Raw genomic sequence first — 20841 nt, forward strand, 5'->3', positions numbered from 1 at the left:
TTTTAGACGGCGGCGATGAAGCTTTTATGATTTGGAAACTTTTCAAGGAGCTTCTTGTCTCCTCCTCGGGGTTCTTTTTAAAAAAAAATAAAACGGCGTCTGACTCGGTTTGAAAATGAAGATATTTGGCAGACTGGACAACACGCTGGTGAGTTGGCGGAGTGGGTTCGTTTCCCGTCTGTGGGTATGTTACTTCTAAACCGCTACTGTGGCAAGTCAGAAATCTAACGAGTGGGAGCGAGGATCAATTATTTCATATCGCGGGAGAGATTATTATTAGCAAAGAGAAATGGACTTAATACCACTTTGACGTTGTGCGAATTATTATAAAAACGATATTGACAACTTTAGTGTGATTTCAACCGCCCTTCAATAATTGTGGTCGAGCTCTTGGTGCTGCCTTTGATTACAAGAGATAACTTTCTATCTCTCTCTCCAATGTCTCGATTAATGGGGGAGGTTTCGGCAATGTTAACGCCGGGCGTGCAAAATCAGAATCATAGTTTAATGCGTTGTCCGCTTGTTCTAAGTTTCTTAATTCCGAAGGAAGGAAGTAGAAATTCTAATTCCCAAGACGTAAGTTTAACATGTCCAGTGTAGTCCTGTTTTGGGGTTCGGGGTTCATTGCGGAGCGGATTTTCGGCAGGGCTGCTCAGTGGTCTAAGTGTTGGTTTGGAGAATTATGCTGAAGTAGTAATAATCGCTTAAAATTCTTGATGCTGCAGATACAGATGCTGTCTTATTGTGGCGATGGTAATTGATTTGGAAACTCTGGTGCGACATTATCGCGGTTCAACCGTCGCGAATGTCATCTGGCTGTCAAAGACATTTTAAAACATGTAGTCGTGAGACCAAAACTAATTATGCCGTTTGGTTTCTGAACCAAATTTATTCCATCTCATACCCGTGACAAGGCCAGCCTCACCTTGGACAAAGCAGAGTTGGAAGAGGGGTTAGCACAAATAAACTGGACGCAGCCCACCTCACTGTATAAATAAAATGCATTCGACGAAGAATCTGGCTTTTCACAAATCAAGAAGGAAATGGCAAAGTTTCTGTGTACGCAGGTCTTTGGGCTATGTTTAATTAGATTAACCCTAATCAGTACTACTTGGATAGGTTATGGATAAAACTAATTAGACGGGCCCAGTCACATCATGTTTATGGATAAAATAAATGGGCGACATGAAATTTCAGCACCACGGATAGAGATTCCCTTCCACATTGTTAGATTTCGCGTTGATTGTAATTAATTTCACATAGATATTTTTAAGGCTTATTAACTGTTGACAACTTCAAGTGGCGTCTCAGAAATGATTTAGAAAACGGTGGCTATGGCCGATTGATCTGCGTGGATACTGTAACAGGTTTTGTTACTGTTTCTGGAATGTGAATTTAAATTTTCTACCCTGATGGTATTTGCAGAATTGGCTCGGTTTTCTCTCCTGCTTAGTGGAAAGTGTGTCCAGCTAGGTAGAATCCCCATTTTAGGGCTAGTTATTTTTTTTTATCAAGTTGGGTGTTCCTAAACAACTGCTACAGCCAATGCCACCACTGTCCTCCACCAACATTCACATACGGATCAACAGTGGCGATCAATAGACTGATGTTAGAAATCCCCTGCTGCTCTATCCCAATCCCCAGCCCAACCACTTCCCCAGCTCAAGGACACGAAGGTTAATTGCAACCACCATGGTTGAAGTCGTAAATTCAGCAGGGGTTGGAGCTGGGGCTTCCTGGCTGTAGAACACCCACCCCACAGGCAAAAAATCCAACCCTGCTTCTACTAATCTGTAGTTTTTTACCTTGCAATGAAGATTCCTGAAGAATAGCTCCATCTAGTGGATTTTGGAGATCTCTCAGACGGTGTAAGGTTATTAGGAGAATTCTCTAAGTGTTGTAGATTTTTCATCTCTGCCTAACCAGATGGAGTTTCACCTTAGTACCTTGCTTAGGGGAAGCACTGCTAATAATGAAGCACTCCATCACTTGTGCACTTAAGTCTCAGCATGGACTGTCTGCTAATGTCCTACAGTTGCATTTGAATCCATAAACTTATGACAGGCACGCTATCACTCAGCCAAGCTGTTATCAAAATAGACAGTCAGATGTGGAGTTGGAAAAGGCTGCAAAGAAAAATATGAGGGCCAAGGAAACCATATTGGAAACAGGAATACAAAGCACCAATTCCATACATTGTTGGGGAATTGGAGGGTGAGGATAAAATGTATTAAGAGTTATACAAATACACATTATCAGTTAGGAAATTGACAATGGCTTTTGGATAATCTAGAGTAGTGAGGACTGAAGCCACAAAACCTGGTGCAAAAAAAGGTCAGTAGTTGGGGTGATAGTAATTTATTTCCAAGAGTGGAAATGTCAGAGACTGGAGTTGTTTTATTTTATCTGAGCTCAATGTACTGTGTTTTCAAGACAATAATAATATACTAATCTAGCAATAATATACTAATATCAATAACTGCTGTGTAACAATAATATACGCATATCAATAAAAGCCAGAACTTTAAGTTGAAAGGGGGAAAGTTTAAAGGAAACTTGCAAGACTGAATTTTTTACAATCTTACTAAGTTCTTGGAATGTGCTGCTTGGTAGAGAGGTGAAAGCAGATGCACCAGCAGTGTTAAGCATTTAGATAGATACATAAACAGGAAAAGGAGGGAGATAGACCAGGTGCAGGGAAATAGGACTATTTAAAATCCATATCATGGTGATTATGGGCAGAAGGATCTGCTCCCCTACTGTACTGTTCTACGTTCTTAAATCCAATATTGGATTGAGATGTTGAAAGGGCACGAGTATTTTAGCAGCAATGGGATCGATGGCACAACAGGGGCAAGTGATATTGCAAAGCGAAGCACCTGCTGTTAATGATGGATGAGTGCAGAGTTTGAGCCTCTACCCCCTTAATATATCGTCTGGCTTGGCTGGACCGAGTGAGTGGGTGGAGAGGTGGAGTTGGAGGGCAAGGCTCCAGAGTTTTCACTGGAGATCATTAAGATGGACTCCGTTTTGCTTTGTGTCCAGTCATAGAGATTACTGCATCAAATAGAGATGTAAATTTACCAGCACGTGTATGAAAATTGGAGTCATCCTTGTAAGTTACGTACTGTACAGGGGGAAAGCTTACTCTGAATCACTGTGACTGTATGCTGTGCTAACTTTAAGATGCATTATTTATTATTAACTCCGGTTGTCAAATCATAACGTGTGTCAGCAATGAGCACCAGTGTTGTCAGCCTGAAATTCAGACTATTATAAAGTTAAATGTCAAAGCATGTATATTGAACACTCTTTTTCCATTCCTAGGATTTCTCATATGATGATTCTAAAGTTGAATTCAACATTGATGCCCCCAATGGTGTTGTGATGGAAGGCTATTTGTTCAAGAGAGCAAGCAATGCATTTAAGACGTGGAACAGGTACACGTGGTGTTTCTTCTTGTTTCCAGATTGGGATCAGCATTGGACTAGTGAACTGTGGCGTTCTCTGGTTGATCATGTGCAGTTGTTGATACCGCAGCGGCCTGATTCTGGGGCCGAAGGTGACCAGAGGTAACTGCAGTTGGGTGTGTCCGGTGGTGGGGTTAAGCACAGGCTATCTGAACAATTGCTTGCTTGTTGATCTTTCACGGTTTTTATTGCCGTGTGACACTTCAGTCTGATCAGATATTGTCCACTTGACACCCACAACCAGGTCAGATTAATGTATTTACCGCATGTACATTGAAGCATACAGTGAAATGCACCATGTGCATTAACAGCTAACATTAACTAAGGGTGTGCTAGGGGCAACCCGCAGGTGTTGTCACACACCCCAGTGTCAACGTAACATGCCCACAATGTTTAGCAGAGCAACACAAGCAGCAACAGCAAAACAAGCCCCCTTGCTCCGTTGCTCACGCACACAGGCAAGCCCCCAAACCCCGGACTGGCCGCCCCCCAGCCTCCAGCAAACTCGCAGATATTGGGCCTTCGACCTTCCCAGTGGACCCGCAGGCTCGCAGACCCAGCTTCTGTCTATTCTAAAATTACGCCTTCACCCCCCCCCTTCGACAAAGCGCAAGTGAGGGGGGCAAAAGCTGTGCGTCTCCTCACACTCACCCTCCCCGTCCCTCAGAACCAAACCGGATTCTGCAAACGTCCACTGAAGTCTGTGGCCGAAGCCCGCACCTTGTCTGAGGGTGTATTTGTGGGGGAAGTACAGGCCGTTTTGCTCGGTGCTGTGCTGAAGTCCGCAGGCAGGGCGTGGGCCACGCCAGCGAGGCTGGAACTTGCTTCCCATCCCGAATTCCACGTGAGAGGCTGGATGGGGAACTGTCAACTGTCATCACCCACTGCAGCCTTTCTGAGAGAGATTTAAGAGATTAGCTTTATTTGTCGTACTGTACATACAACAAAATGTTTGTGCCAACGGTCAACGCGGTCTGATGATCGTGCTGGGGGCAGCCCACAGGCATCGCCATGCTTCTGTGCCAACGTAGCGTGCCACAGCTCACTAACCGGAACAGTATGTCTTTTGAACGTGGGTGGATGCCAAAGCACCCGGAGGGAGCCCACATATTCATGGGGCAAATGTACAGACTCCTTACAGACAGTGGCAGGAATTTAACCTCACTGGAGATTTCCGGCACAATCAAATGTTGTGCTAGCCACAATGATCCAGTGCTGGCTTTCACATTGGGTGGACAGATCCATAACTTAGAGTGATGTTTAAGGCACAAGTTGCCCAGGAATGTTACTTGAAGATTAACTTGTATTTGGGGACATTTTTACGCACCAAACAGAAAAACTTTGTTGGTTCACCCCGATGCGTTGAATAGATTTTACACCCACTGCCAGTCTTAGGCATGAAGATCAAGGTGGATCAATCTGCTAATCCATTTATTTTCATTCCTCACCCAAGTAAAATGAGAACCTCTGGGACCTGCTGGTCAAGAGATTGAATTCCTTACAATGAGATGACAAATAATCTAGAGTAGGAGAGTTCTTCAGGTTTGTTAGAAGGTGCTACGTGCAGGAGGAGGGTATGTCATGTGAGGCAAGGGTCCCAGGAAGGAAACCAAAAAAGATCTGAGAATTAGAACATAATAAACCAGAAGTAGGCCACTCGGCCCCTCAATTCTGCCCCACTATTCCATGGGATCATGGCTAATCAGTCCCAGGCTCCATCTCCTGTTCTGTGCCAGTTACCCCCAACAACCTCAATTCCCTGAACTTTCAAGAATTTAATCATTTCTTCCTCTTTTAAAAAAACAGATCCACCTTGCTGCACCCTATGGAGCAAAGAATCCCAGAGGTTCATCTCCCTTCTGTAAGAAGTTCCTGTGTACTTTAGTTGGAGTGGATATTAGGATACTGCACATCCAGCATCCTGACCTCTGCACTTGGTTCTCATCTGGGTTTCCCTTCACATGCAGTTGGGACCCTTCCCTCTTTATATCTTAGTACAGGAAGATTCATCTTTAACCTTGTCCATTCACTTTTGCTGGAAGTGCTGGTTGTTGAATCCAGCCCCCAGGGCCATAAACAGCCTCCAGTGACAGCTGTGGTACAGTTCCTTTGTTCTGCAGAGCCTTAGATAACTGCCTATTGATTGTTCCTGTCAACGTGAACTACTTCTTTCTTTGGGAAATTGATAGCTCTTTCCTGTGCTTGACACACAGATTATATTTAATAGAAGACTTCCATTAACTAATAGCAGAAATCCTATACTCTTCACTCTGACCTATCTCCACCTATAAGGTTAATTTAAGTGGAATTGCCATATTGTTGAAAAATAATTCATGGACAACAATGGAGGGTATGTTTTTAAAAAATGATGTTTCCTAGGGCTTCCTTTATTTTAGAATGTGTCTGATGACTATTAATCATCACTTTAAAAATTTATTTTTAGGAGGTGGTTTTCAATACAAAACAGTCAGCTTGTGTATCAGAAGAAGATGAAGGTACGTAGTCCCCATGGTAACAGTTACATGACTTTTCAGAGAGAATTTGCTCCTTGTTTGTTTCTTTTTAAACCTTTGGCAGCACATTTTGAATTAAATTTTTCGCACTTCAGTTCCTGTGGAGTTAAGGTATGGCTTAAACTGAGAGATTTTGGATAACAGCCAACATGGCTAAGGCTTGTCTGCATGCAGGTATAATGTTCTGCGCACAGCTTCTCGGGGCAAGTCCCTCGCCTCTAATCCTCGTATAACGGTAGCAGAACTGGGGAGGCTGGGTCCTCCGCACTTGTGGCAAGGAGAATATTCCATGGGTCACCATCTGTGGTTAGAAACACCGGGAAGCCGATCCTCCCCTTGCAACAGTTTAAACGACCACTTCAGTGAACTGCAATTGTCACTCGACTTCGATTGCACTTAAAATACATCTAACTACACAATCTGCAGATGCTGGGACTTCGCAACAGAAGGCCAGCGAGTGATAAGACTAGAAGTCACTCATTGAAATGGATTTAACAGCAGAATTTATTTCCAGCTGCCTTCTCTTTCATTGCATGGCAACCTCCCAAATTATTCTCTCTCCCTGCTCCCCCCCCCCCATGTTGGCTTAGAATGGTGATGGCTTTCCCAGACACTGAGCCTTGGTGAGAGATTCAAGAGGTTCAAGATTGTTTAATGTCATTTAAGGGCAAGGAAAATTGAATAATTGTTCCTCTGGATCTGATGCAGCACAAAAAGTACACAAAAGATAAAGAACATAATAATAATAGTATACACAATAAAGATAAAAATAGAAGATAGCTTGTATACATAGGTTGATTATATATAGTGACGCTAGTCTGTACATAAGGTGACTGATGGGAAATAATGAAGTAGTGATGGATTAATAGTGGCCTACCCCTCTTGATAGAATAGAACTGACATACCAGTGAATTTAGTGATCGTCATTAACAACTGGTCTCAGCTCCTGGTTGTGATCCGAACCTGTTGGTCTTGACCACATTTTTACAGCTTCTTCACCTACTTTCCTCCTCTGTCTCAAAGCTGCTGAAACGCTAACTCCAGTCTGCCCACGGGTACCATTTTCATTGCCAGGGTTGCTAGGCAACAGCAATTCTAACTGGATCATGAGAAGGACAGGTCATTTAAGCTGCAACTCAACCAATGACTGACCTTGTTGCTGCAAGGTCCCACCTTGGCCCTTGGTCTGTTTCCGTACACTTACGTTCTGTAATGTGCTTCCATTCCACTGTGAGCATTGTAAGTGTACACAGTTGTTTTTGCCCACTGAGTGTCAGTCTGGTTAAAATGATGCTTGTATTAGCTCTCAGTCCATGTCTAATGTTAGGCCACAAACTCATCAGTAGCCATCAAAGGTTAGTGATGAGGAGTGAGCAGCTACAGAGGGCAACTCTGTTGCCCAACCTAAGACAATTCAGCAAAGTGGATTGAAGCAAGGAGCCTGTTTGGCCTAACACTTGACTCTTGTGCTGGTCAGCTTTACACCATGTTGCTGGCTATATCATCTTTGCTCCTTTATTTAGTAATTGGTTGAAGTTCTTTCTTGCAATGGCTGTCACCCATTTGAGGCATCTGTCTTACTTCCAGGATGCACTAACGGTTGTGGTCGATGATTTGCGACTTTGTTCCGTCAAGCCCTGTGAGGACATCGAGAGGAGATTTTGCTTTGAAGTTGTTTCACCAAACAAGTGAGTAATCAGAAAAATTTTGACTATTGTACAGAATCTCAGCTGGTATTCCTTTCCATCTGCCACTTAAAACTCCAAAGTTTACTGAACATCTCCTTGTCACAATCAAACAAAATCACATGAATACATTTTTATTACACCAAGTTTTGAAAGTAATAAATGTATGTGACTCCACCATTTCCCTCCTGCTGTTCCCCCAGTGTTTAAAATTATAGCATTTGGTTCGTGCCTGTTTTCTCTCCTCTGACCAAAATCCATCCCTTCATGCTAAGGAGTTTGATTACATGGATCTGCCCCTTTACCTCCCTCATCTTTACTAGAATTCCAAGTTTTGTGCCGCTGGAGCCATGTAATTGTACCCAGGTTGTTGCCTATCAAATGCCTGACTTCGAAGTTATTTATCTTGACCAAGCCTGCTGTTGTCTGGCTTGTGTGGGGTCTCCAGTTCTTAGAGAAGGCTTTGGGATAAGGGATTTGGGCTTTCAAATGATGTTTGTGTGTTTATAAACCTTGCCTCGTTTCTCACATGTACACTGAACCTGACTTGTTGTCGAAGCACGGATGAAAGTTTAGATCAGACTGGTGTTCGGAAAGAAGGATAGCTTTGGGGCACTGATAAGTTCGTTGACTTTATGTCAAGTCAAGATGCTCCCTGTGTTTGCTCTTGCCCACTTAGGAGGCACCTGGATTAGAGGGAAATGGATCAAACAGGAACAAATGGGATGAGCTTGGACTCGAATTTAGCACAAATCAGTAAGGCTGAAGGGCCTGTTTGTATGCTTTAGGACTCTGACTTCAATAAGAAATGGTCTTTATCCATCCAACACATCTGCAAGTGTCATTTCCACAATCCATTCAAGCCACTAAACCTACTTAAAACGGTGTGGCCTCTGATACAAAAGAGTGTCTGAGCTTTAGATTTTAGAACGTTGTGGGTTGGGTTTGTGTAGACTCCTAATGGCACCCTTGTTCTCCACAGGAGCTGTATGCTGCAGGCAGACTCTGAAAAGTTACGACTGGCCTGGATTCAGGCTGTGCAGGCCAGCATCGCCACTGCGTACAGAGAAAGCCCCGACAACAACTACATCAACGTAAGTCTCTTCAACTTCCCGGCTCTCTTCTCCCTGTCACCTGGTACAGCCCCTCCACTGGCTGTTTGAGATGAAGTAAGGAGGAGCAGGAACCTCATCCGACTGGGCACTGAATTGTATGGAGGCAGCGTCTTCAGCCCCTGACTATTGACTATCCCTTTCTGTGGTACCCGTGTGAAACGAAAACCATGCTATCTGCAATTTGCTGGCGGATTTGACCCCAGAATGAGTTCCTCTCCCCTTCATGGTGACTGTTTCTACCTTATCTGACTTTACTCTTGTCTCACCTCGTGTGCTGCTGAAACACTCGACCTTACTTTGTTCCTGCTAGATTTGACTGTTACAGTGTAATCAAGGCCTGTCTCAGGCTTCCCAACCACCAGCAACTCCAACACTCCAATGCCGGTGCCATTACTCTGCTTTCTGACCATCATGGTAATGAACTTGTCTTTAAAAATTTTCCCTTACTTCATCAAAATCCCTCTAGGGAAAACCTAAGATTCCTCTTTCTGTGGCCTTTGTTTAATCTTCTGAACGGAACATGACTGGATTCCTGCGTTTTATATTCCTTGTTTCTCGCTCTCTCTTTTTTGTTACCATTTGTGCATGGGGGTGGGGTTTGATGTTTCCCTTTGGCCAAGTTCCATGGTTTTTCTTTGCTTCCTGGTTGTCTGTGGGGAAGACAAGTCTTAGGGTTGTGAGCCGTGTAGACACTTGGATAATAACTGTACCTCGAACCTTCATCTTCGACAGCTGCCAAGGTCCCAGATCACTCCACAATCCTCGCGAAACTTCAACCACATTTTGTCCTTTTAGGAATCTACATTTAACCCACCACCTTGTCCATAAATATGTTCTCGTGTGTCGGACCTTCAGTTCTTCTTTGTAACCCGCAAGGCAATCCCCAAGAGTGTGTGTATAAGTTAAAGATGTAACTCAATGTTAAGCGGTGTTTGAGATGCGAGAGAAGTTTTTTTTCCTTTTGTTCCCCCCCCCCCCACCGTTTTTTTTGGTTGTTATTGGGTGATATTTGAAGGGTGCCAAAACTCAGTAACGTCTTGCCCAAGCATCGTGAGCTGCACCAGGCATTGTTCATTCTGTGGCACCTGAGCCAGCGGCACAATGCTGTGGGTTTATTATTGTCACGTGTACCAAGATACAGCGAAAAACTTGCCCTGCGTACCGTTTATACAGATCAGACCATTACACAGTGCTGCTGCTGTGGCCTCTGTCAGTCAGAGCTGACCGTGGATATTGCATCCTGGCTGTCCAGGTATGCAAGCCAGGGCAGTACGATATGGAGAACAAGCTGTTGCAAGCTCCCCCTCTCCACTCATTTGTTGAACCCAAAGGAACAGCGGAGACTGGTACAGTTTGGTACCAGCAGCGTCGCAAGAGTTGCCAGTCAGCGTTAAACTCAATGTAGGACTGCCTTAGGGACTCCTGCTCCAGATTTTTCCCTCGGGGTTCACTCCCGAAGTGTTCCCCGTGAGTGGGTATAGCAGCAAGGCAGCTGAGGTTTGAGATCAGAGTTTCCCTTCTCCTAGGTGAGCTGCCAACCATTGCTGATGAGCTCCATCCACCCGAAGTGACTGGTTTTTAAGGCACCAATAACCTGCCTTTGCCCCTTCTGCTGTAATAGAAACAGTTCCGCCGGGCTTAGTAGTAAGCCACTTGTGAAGGGCAGGAGCTGGACTTGGCTGTCAGAGGCTCTTTGAGCTGCACGCCACTGGGAGCATTAAATAGGTAGTGGGAGCTCGTCCCCATTACCATCCCCAGCTATAACAACCTTATGGAACCAGTGCATTGAGATGGAATAAGGTAAAACAGTAATAATGCAGAATAAATTGATTAATAAAGAATACAACTACAGAGAAAATGCAGTGTAAGTAAATACCAAAATGCAAGATCATAATGAGGACAAGAGACCAACTTATTGTGCTAGGGAACTATGCAATTGTCCCGACAGTGGGGTAGAAGCTGACCTTGAATCTGGTGATACATACTTTGGAGCTTTTGTATCTTCTGCCCGAAGGAAGTGGGGAATGTCCCGGGTTGGTGGAGTTTTTGATTATGTTGGCTCCTTTGCTGAGGCAACGAGAAGTGCAGATAGAGTCCGTGGAAGGGCGGCTGCTTTCCGTGATGTGCGGAGCTGTGCCCACAACTCTCTGCACTTTCTTGCACTCGCGTGCAGAGGAGTTGCCGTGCCAAGCTGTGATGCAGCAACTTAGGACGCATTCTATGGTGCATCAATTAAAAATTGGTTAGGGTTGATGGGGACTTAGCAAACACCCTTCTTCAGCTTCCTGAGGAAGTGGAGACATCAGTAGGCTTTTTTGACCATGACAACCGAAGTGGTTGGACCATTTCACCCCGTTTCAAAACCTGGGCAACATTACTGAGGGAATACCGTCCTGCTGGAGGTGTCCACCTTTCACTAAGACGGGGAACTCTGGCTCCATTGGGTGCCTGTGAAAATGGAAGAAGTGGGGGAAAGAGTTAACTTCAAATATCCTGACCACCATTCACCACTCAGTCAACGTCACCAAAGCAAACTATCATCTTGTTATCTCTTTGCTGTTTCTGGGAGCTGCTCACCTTTTGAGATCTGGCAGCTTTGGAGCTTTGCTCATAGTGTTAGCTCTGTTATGGCATCACAACAGAGATTAGACATGAGGAATGCCTTGTTGGCCGTGTAAGAATGTGCTGTGATGTTTCAATGCCTCTCTGCTGCTCTTGTGCGTTTTCAGAAGGAGAATCAGATTTATTATCGCTGACTTGTATGACTTAAAATGTCTCATCTTCGGACAGCAGTAGGGTGCAAAGACATAGTTACTATAAATTACAAAAATAAACAGAGAAAGAGGGAAAAATGAGATAACAGAGCATTTGACAATCAGGTGGTATGGGGGAAGAAAGAGATTAAAGATTAGCTTTATTTGTCACATGTACGTTAAAGCATGCAGTGAAACCCATTGTTTGCATCAAGCATAAGGTTGTGCTGGGCAGCCTGCAGGTGTCACTGTGCTTTTGGTATCAACATGGCATGACCCTAACCCGTACATCTTTGGAATGTGGGAGGAAACCAGAGCCCCAAAGAAAACCCACGGGGGTCATGAGACAAACGTATGCCCCCCTTGCAGACTGCAGCAGGAATCAAGCCCTGATCTTTACAGCTGACACTGTCGAGCATTGTGCAAACCCCTGCACCGCTATTCCTGTTTCTCAATGGTCCTCAGCCTCGAGTAGGCAGATTAGTTGTTACTGCCTCTCTGATGGCAAAAACAAGAAGAGGGCAGGCCCCAGATGTTGGGGGCAGTCTTTTTGAGGTACTGCCTCTTAACAATGTCCTCGGTGCGCCAAAGCTGGAACACCGTCGGGTAGAAGCTGTGGTTCCCACTGATTACTGGCTGTGATTATCTTTCACAGGGTGGTTATTTTACTTTGACCATAAGAAATGTTGTCATTTTTAACCTTATTTGCTATGTTGGTCACCCCTTGTACCTCTTTATAAAACCTTGCATTTGAAATTAATATGAATGCTATGCATCGTATTTGTATGAATTCTGTATTGATAAAACAATTAGAAATGTCAAGTGATCAGCATTAAAACTAAATCTGTTTTGTTTTTAAAAAGATGGTTTTACTTTCTACCTTGCCCCCCTCAGCAAGAGAGCAGTTAATCCACAGAGAGATTTTCCAATTAACCTCTGGTTGGTCCTAAGATGTGCTGAGAGCTTCAGCCCCCAGAGTCCAGCTGTAAAACGCATGGTCTCCAATGGTAGTTTTGTTTTGACAACATAAGCACTTTATCATCTTGTTATTGTATCACATCACACTTGGGGCTACGTGTCTGTGGTCCACGTTTATGTGAACAAGTCTCACCTCTGACCTGCTGTTGACAATGTTAGTGATTTAATTGAAGCCATTTGCAACAACTGCTTCCATCCTGATCCCACAACTGTGTGAAAGTGACCTGATCACCTGTATGATTGAAGGATCAGCATCGGCTGGGGCAGCAGCCAGGGTGACCGCCCCTGCTTTTCTGTCCAGTAATTCTGTGATATGTTTCTCATCTCTGCCCAAGAGTCAGTTGGATCTAGTTTGATGTCTTGTCTCAAAGTTTAGCAAGCCTTCAGTCTCAGTGGGATTTCAAAGTTCTAAGTACATTTGTTATACAACCTTGAGATTAGTCTGCTTACAGGCAGCCTCCAAACAAGAAACTCAAAAGAACCAAATTTTAAAAAGAAAAGACCAACACCCAGTGCATAGGGAGAGAGGGGGAGAAAAACAATTCATGCAGACAGCATTCAGAACAAAATTGAGTTCATAAGCCTGAAGCCCAAAGCCCAGAGTAGGCCCATAGCCTCAGTCTCACACAGCGAGGCAAATCACCACAAAGCTCGCAGGCACCAAGCCCAGAGTAGCGAAGCAAGGCACAGACTCAACGCTATGGGGAGTGGAGTAAAACGTCGCACTGCAGAACCGGCCCCGACCCTCGCCTCTGGCTGTTGTACTAGACACAAATTCACCTGTGAATGTCAGATGATGACTTTACAAGTTAATTTTTAAGCTTGTAATCACAAAGTGCTTTATCACACGAGAATGCACTGAATTGTTTCACAAGACGAGCCAGCTTGCAGAATGGATCTTTAGGACTTTTCCCCCGGAGTGCTTTGTATTATCAGTCAGTGAGGTAATTCAAGGCAGAGGCCGGGATTTGGGCTTCACTGGCATAGAGGGATATGGTGTTGGGCAGGAAGTGTGCTTGGCAGTTGTGAATGTGTGTGTCTAATGGTATGTGCCTGTGATGCTGCTACAAGTAAGATTTTAATTGTACCCGTGTATGTAACAATAAACTTAGTGAGTGGAAGTTTGGCCTCTTCCCCTCCTGTGTTGTTGTGTTCACCACTTCAGTTATGGCAGGCAGTGGGATTGAACCAGACCTGTCTCCTGTCTAAGTCTGTGTCACTGCTTTCCTCACAGAGACTGGACAGAACTGCGTCGCCGTCGACGAGCAGCATCGACTCTGCCAGCGACTCGCGGGACCGCAGCGTGAAGGGCGAGAGCATCCTGCAGCGGGTTCAGGGCATCGCTGGCAATGACCAGTGCTGCGACTGCGGCCAGGCTGACCCCAGGTGGGCCAGCATCAACCTCGGAATAACGCTGTGCATCGAGTGCTCTGGAATTCACCGGTAACGTCCCGGACTTCTGAACTCTTCATCCTGATTGGGCGTTCATCCTCTGCATGTCTGGGCTTTCCATTGGCTCAAAGAGTCACATGGGCAGCCAGTGAGGAATGTTGTTTAAAATTACTGAGAGGCAGAGGTAGAAAGATATTTCAAATTTCAACATGAGAAAGTTATGGGAAGGCAGTAGCATGCTTGGGAAAAGAAAGATTTGAGAAGGAATGCAGGAATAAAAGTAGTTATATAATTTGGGTGTTGATTTTGTTGGGGTCTGAGCATGTCCAGTACTTTACATAAAGAGTTGTGTTGTCCTGCCATTCTTCTGGACAAGCCAACAGCGTAAATGTTAAACAAGAGTACTGACACTTTCCTCAGGCTGTCCTCTGACCTCAGGGTCAGCTGGTTCCACTCAGTGAAACAAATCACAGATTTAATTTCCCCAGAGTGTTTGATCCCATTGGAAACCACAAAAAGATTAAACCTACAGCACATTAACTGAAAGACAACCTCTTGCTCCCTTTGATTAAGAAGTCCCATGCAGGGAAAAATCATTTCTTAATAATTTGTCATTTTATTTCCTTTTTGCTTTAGTATCTATTGATTGGGTTGGTCAGCTGCCCACTTCAGGTTCCTGGGGAGTAATTGCCCAGTGATTGCTTTAACCTACCTTTGTAGTACGTTTGGATCGTGTATTGCCTCTCACCATTTTGGGTTGAGATGCCTTTGCGTTGACTCACTTAAGAAGGGCCACAGTTGGCCCCAAATATTGGTCTGTTGTCCTAGGCGAAGTTATACTGCCTCTTCTGATTGGTGAAGGTAGATCCGAGGTACTCAGTCCAAACCCAACATGTCCCAGGGTCAGGTCGAGACATTTTGGATCAGGTTGTAGGAATACACACAAAATGCTGAGGAACTCAGTAGACCAGACAGAATCTATGGAGGGAAATGGGCATTTGACCTTTTACTTTTCAACCTGAAATGTCAACTGTCCTATTTTCCTGCCTGACCAAGCGGTTTGTGTGTTGCTCCAGTTTCCAGCATCTGCAGTCTCCTGTGTCTCAGGGTCTTTATCTAGCCCAGGATTACGTGGTTACGATTACTCCATGTGTCCTCTGTCCTTCCTCAATATTTGGAGTTTTATAGATTGCTGTGTTAACACCAGATGGAAAACTTTAAGTGCTGGTGTTGGATCGGCAGCAATAAGGTCAGGTTTTAACTTTATACTAGAAGGCAAGATGGGCAGCAAAGAAATTGGATTCCAACAAGTAGGAAACTATTCCTTTTCTCACCAGTGCCATTCCTCACCCAATGAGGCGCAGCTTTGCTGATCTTGTGAGCTCTGGGAAAGAAGAGAGGAGTGAGACCGATTGGGTCCCCTGACCAAAATGTCGTTCAATTGGTCTCCGGTCACCAAACAGAAGTATCAACTCACTTTCTCCCTCCACAGATGCTGCCCAACCTGCTGAGTATTTTCTGCACTTTCTGTATCCCATTGAGGGTTTTGAACTTGGTCAGTGCATAGCTTTTCAGCATTGGAGTGTGGAGTCTATAATCTCAGGGCAGGGCCCTCTGCACTGAGACCGAGGAAAGGAGTTTTGCTCCACAAGGCGTGGCTCCCCATGACCTTTTTCCTTTCAGAAGACTGAAGGGGCACCGACCTTCCCATCAGGATTCTTCACCAAGCAAAGCTTTATAAAAGAAGTCTAAATTGGTGAAATTGTACTGCACAGCGATATATCTATCCTCTCTCATAATGCTTGATAAGTTTTTTTTGGTGATGATGTTTCGTTATATCTGTCTTTTTTTTAAAAAAGGAGCCTGGGAGTTCAATGTTCCAAAGTCCGATCTCTCACGTTGGATTCCTGGGAGCCGGAATTACTGAAGGTACCGTGAATTTTGACACTCGATAAAATTTACATATAATCTCTTTTTTAAAATTTGGAATGAACTTCTGCAGCAAAGTTATTTTTTTTCAGTTGATGTGTGAACTTGGAAACAACACCATTAATCATATCTACGAGGGAAGATGTGGGGAGCAGGGACTGAAGAAACCACAGCCAAACAGCACGAGGTCAGTCGCGTACCGTTCCTCAGTAGCAGTGCTTCTCTTGTTCCCTGTGGACTGGTAGTTAGGGTGGTGGCTTCTTTGCTAAATGATAATTGGGTTACGCAAACTGAACCAATCTGGCAGCCGTGGGGATCTAATGCCTATCCTTGTAGCCCTCAAGTTCCACAACTTCATCCGTCCACCTCCTCTTGCTGAGGTCAGAAACAAGTTGCCTTTGTTTGTTCATATGACAGACGTTTTTGCCAGAATCAGTAGCGAATGCAGGCCCTGTAATAAACAGGAACATCATCACAAGGCAACAAACACAAAATGCTGGAAGAACTCAGCAAGCCAGGCAGCATCTATCGGGAGGAATAAACAGATGACACTTCGAGTCAAAGCCCTTTATCGGGGCTAGAAAGGAACAGGAAAGAAGCCAGAAAAACAAGTTGGGGGTGTGGACAATGTACAGGCTGGCAGGTGATTGGTAAAACCAGGTGAGGGGGAAGATGGGTGGGTGGGGGAGGGGGGGATGAGGTGAGAAGCTGGGACGTGATTGGTGGAAAAGGTAAAGAGCTGAAGAAGAAGGAATCTGATAGGACAGGACAATAGACAACAGAAAAAAGGGAAGGAGGAGGGAAACCAGAGGGAGGTGATGGGAAGGTCAGGAGAGAGAAGGGGTGAGAGGGGAGCCGGAATGGGGAATGGAAAGAGAAAGAAAGGGCAAGGGTGAAGAAATTCCTGGAAGTTAGAGAAATCAATATCATTGCTAGAATTTAGTTTTATTTTGCATTCAAAAGTTTCTCATTTTTTAAAATCTCCTTACAACGTCTAAGCTCATTCAGCCCACTGAGCCCAGGACAACTCTGGGGAAAATTTCATCAAGTCCCACTCCCTCGCTCATTTCCCTGTAAACGATTCTCCCTCACACTCCCATAAATTCTGCTGCTATCACCCTCCTAGATGGGGGAGGGGGGGTGTAATTTAAAGCAGCTAATGGACCTGTTGAACTTGGGCTGCTGGAGCTGCCAGACAGCGGCACTGCCTGCTGTGATGATGCAGGGTCCAGACAACGGACCAAATCCAGCACCTCAGACAAACAACCTGGGGGCAAACCTAGATGAGGGATATTAGATTGTGGATTGTGATATCTCTGGCCAACATCAATGTCAACCAGGGAAGCAAAGGCTTTCATCCATCACCTACTGGCCCGGACACATCAGGTGGACTGAGGCCTCGCTTGGAGTTTTGAGCCCCTTATCTTAGAAAGGACATGCTGAAACTGGAGAGGTTTCAAAGAAGGTTTGTGAAAATGACTCCAGGATTGAATGGCTTGTCATATGAAGAGCATTTGAAGGCCCTGGGCCTGTATTCACTAGAATTCAGAAGAATAAAGGGTGGCCTAGTTGAAACCTATCAAATGTTGAAAGGCCTTGATAGAGTGGATGTGGAGAGGATGTTTCCTATGGTGGGAGAGTTTAAGACCAGAAGGCACAGCCTCAGAATAGAACGGAGATGAGGAGAGTGGTGAATCTTTGGAATTCATTGCCATAGGCAGCTGTCTTTATGTATATTTCAGGCAGAGGTTGACAGATATTTGATTGGTCAGGGCATGAAGGGATACGGGGAGGAAGGAAGGCGATTGGGGCTAAGAGGAAAAATGGATCAGCCACGATGAAAAGGCAGAGCAGACTTGATGGGCCAAATGACCTAATTGTACTGCCATGTCCTCTGGTCTTATAACGTAATGTAGCAGCTGGGGAACTGAATCTGAGCGTTTCCAAGTGTGCATGGCTCAGCATTGGTTCAGAGAGAAAAGCGATGTGACTGCTGGACAGGAAAGCCTCTCGAGACGACTCGGTGTTCTCCGCTCTGCGCGCTCAACGAGGCTGGAAAGCATCTGACATTTAGATTTTTTACCAAACCTTCCAGGCAGCAGAAGGAAGCCTGGATCAAAGCCAAATACGTGGAGAAGAAGTTCCTCAAAAAGCTGCCAAACGCCGAAGCGCTTACGGACGCGGAAAGGAAACCGCGGCGATGGAGCGTCAAAAAGTGCCGACGGCACAACAGCTCCACCAAAGCACCGGCGGCCCGGCGGAGGTACCGGCAGGATACCGGTAACGTGTCACCGGCAACATTCGCAGCCGGTGAGAGTCCCGTTTTGTTACACTTTTGCTCCTGTTTAATTCTTGAAGTCTGCTTCTGGACCTCTAGCACGCAAACCCGACTATGGAGAGTGGCGGCGAATTTTGCTCCATTTTCTCCTTGAATGAAACCCTCTAGTGACCCTGTCTGAAGAGCATGTGGCCCCCATCAGGGCACAGGTGGCAGTTTCTGCTCCACCCTGAATTATATTGAGTACTCACTGCCTCGACTTGCGTCACAGTGGGTCAAAGTTGCTGAGTTTCCCCAGAACTGCAGCGCGCAGGTCCGTCGAAGGGGAGGGCAGTGGGAACTGGGGTGTGTGTGGAGGAGATACCAGTGTTGCACCCCTGGCTTGGCTAATTGTTACTTTCCTTCCTGCCCGTCACCCCGGTGAAATGCAGCGGCTGCGCTGGAGAGGAAATTTCGGAGAGATTCGCTCTTCTGTCCCGACGAACTTGACTCGCTCTTTTCTTACTTCGACACGACAGCAGGACCTCGCAGTAAGTATATTCTCATCACCCCACTCTGCGCTGCTCACCTCCCCGTGCATCGTACGGAGGGCGTGCACACCGACTGGACGTACAGCAGTGACCTTGTGGAAGCTGATGCAGCGATAGGTGACTGGTCGTGCAGCGTTGTCGGTCCCGTCCTTTACCAGCGCGCAGGTGCTGACCTTGTCTTGTTCTCTGCCTCCCGGCCCCGCAGGTCTGAGCAGCGACAGTGGACTGGGCGGGAGCACCGACGGCAGCACCGATGTCCTGCTCTTCGGCACGGTTGTTGACAGCGTCACTGAAGAAGGTCAGTCCTGATCCCAGCTTCTCGGCAGAGGTACAATAGGTGCTCCCGGGAATCCTGTGTGACCACAAGTTTCTGATCTAACAGCTACACCTTCCTTCCAGCAATAGGCACTCTGCATCAAAAATCTCTTCAGTGTCTCTCAGGATTGGGAACGTACCCTGACTGGTATGACCATGCTGGAAGGTGTATTTCTGTATATGACGATGTGTTTATGCGATGCCTCCTAAGGTTGAATGATCTTTCAACTCATTGACTGCCTATCCTTAAGTGGACACTCCATGTGGGCTACAAATTATAATGGAAGATAGAAAAGGCAACATTGGGAAAACCATGGGGGATTTCAATATGCAGGTAGCTTGGGAAAATCAGGTTGGTGCTGGATCTCAAGACAGGGAATTTGTAGAATGCCTATGAGATGTCTTTTTAGAGCAGCTGGTGGTTGAGCCTAAGAGGGGAACAGCTATTCTGGATTTGATGTTATGTCCTGATCCAGATTTGATTGGGGAGCTTAAGGTAAAGGAACCCTTAGGAGGCAGTGATCATAATATGATAGAATTCACCCTGCAGTTTGAAAAGGAGAAGCTCAAATTGGATTTATCAGTATTACAATGGAGCAAAGGGAAAAACAGAGACAGGAGAGATGAGCTGGCCAAAGTTGATTGGAAGTGTATGGTCATGCACATTGGCAGAAGGAGTAAAGGAGTGGACTATTTTCTAAAAGGGGAGAAAATTAGAAAAAACAGAGATGCAAAGGGACTGTTCTCGTGCAGGATTCCTTAAAGGTTAACTTCCAGGTTGAGTTGATGGTAAGGAAGGCAAATATCATATTAGCATTAATTTAAGCTGATTAGAATACAAGAGCAATGGTGTAATGCTGAGGTTTTACAAAACATTGGTCAGACCACTCTTGGAGTATTGTGAGCTGTTTTGGGCTCCTTATTGGAGGGCATAAGATTTTTGGATCATTGGGCTCCCTTTCAGGGAAGGTGGGACTTGTACAGAAGGGATGGTTTGCATCTGGACTGGAGGGAGACTAATATCCTCGTGGGAAGGTTTGTAAAGTGGGGTTTTAACCAGAGTTGCAGGAGGGTGGGAATCTGAGTGCCAGAATGTTAGTAGAGAGGTTGTAGAGGCAGATGTTGATAAAACCTCAGATAAAGTTAGGAATCAAAAGGTTGAGCATGGTGCGACAAAATCAAAAAGGGTGAATACAGGATTGAAGATGTTGTATCTGAATGTGCACAGTATATGGAAAAAGGTAGATGAACTTGCAGCATATTTGCAGATTGGCAGATATGATGTTGTAGACAACACAGAATTATGGCTGAAAGATTATAACTGGAATCTTAATGTCCAAGAACACACACGTTGAATCGAAAGGATAGGCAGGAAGGCGGATTGCTCTGTTGGTAAAAAATTAAATCAAATCATTAGAAAGAGGTAACATAGGGTCAGAAGGTGTTAAATCATCGTGGATAGATCTAAGGAACTGCAAGGGTAAAAAGACTCTGATGGGAATTGTATACAGACCCTAAAAAAAGACCCTTAGGGGAAATGATCATAATATGATCAAGTTCACCCTGAGATTTGAGAAGGAGAAACTAAATGTATCAGTATCAGTATTAAAAGTATCAGATGTATCAGTATTAAAGTGGAGTAAAGGGAATTACAGAGGCATGAGAGAGGAGTTGGCCAGTATTGATTGGAAAAGAACACTGGCAGGGATGACGGCAGAGCAGCAATGTCTGGAATTTCTGGAAGTGATTCGGAAGACACAGGATTATATATATCCCAAAGAGGAAGAAGTATTCTAAGGAAAAGAAGACAACCATGGCTAAGAAGAAAGTCAACCCCAACATAAAATTCAACAAGAGGGTATATAATAAAGCAAAGATTAGTA

General features: G+C 45.1%; 1 protein-coding gene across 1 annotated transcript in view; it reads left to right on the forward strand.

Moving 5' to 3' along the window:
- Positions 1–20841, forward strand: part of LOC140718342 (arf-GAP with coiled-coil, ANK repeat and PH domain-containing protein 3-like) — a 339421-nt gene that overhangs the window by 306827 nt on the left and 11753 nt on the right. Inside the window, exons 11-20 of the mRNA XM_073031931.1 lie at positions 3328–3440; positions 5914–5965; positions 7571–7671; positions 8651–8762; positions 13749–13957; positions 15766–15835; positions 15928–16022; positions 17931–18145; positions 18545–18643; positions 18840–18941. Of these exons, the coding sequence (XP_072888032.1) occupies positions 3328–3440; positions 5914–5965; positions 7571–7671; positions 8651–8762; positions 13749–13957; positions 15766–15835; positions 15928–16022; positions 17931–18145; positions 18545–18643; positions 18840–18941 (1168 nt within the window). The remainder of the gene's footprint in view (positions 1–3327; positions 3441–5913; positions 5966–7570; positions 7672–8650; positions 8763–13748; positions 13958–15765; positions 15836–15927; positions 16023–17930; positions 18146–18544; positions 18644–18839; positions 18942–20841) is intronic.

This window comes from Hemitrygon akajei, chromosome 29 (assembly GCF_048418815.1).
Source record: "Hemitrygon akajei chromosome 29, sHemAka1.3, whole genome shotgun sequence".
Lineage (NCBI taxonomy): Eukaryota > Metazoa > Chordata > Chondrichthyes > Myliobatiformes > Dasyatidae > Hemitrygon > Hemitrygon akajei.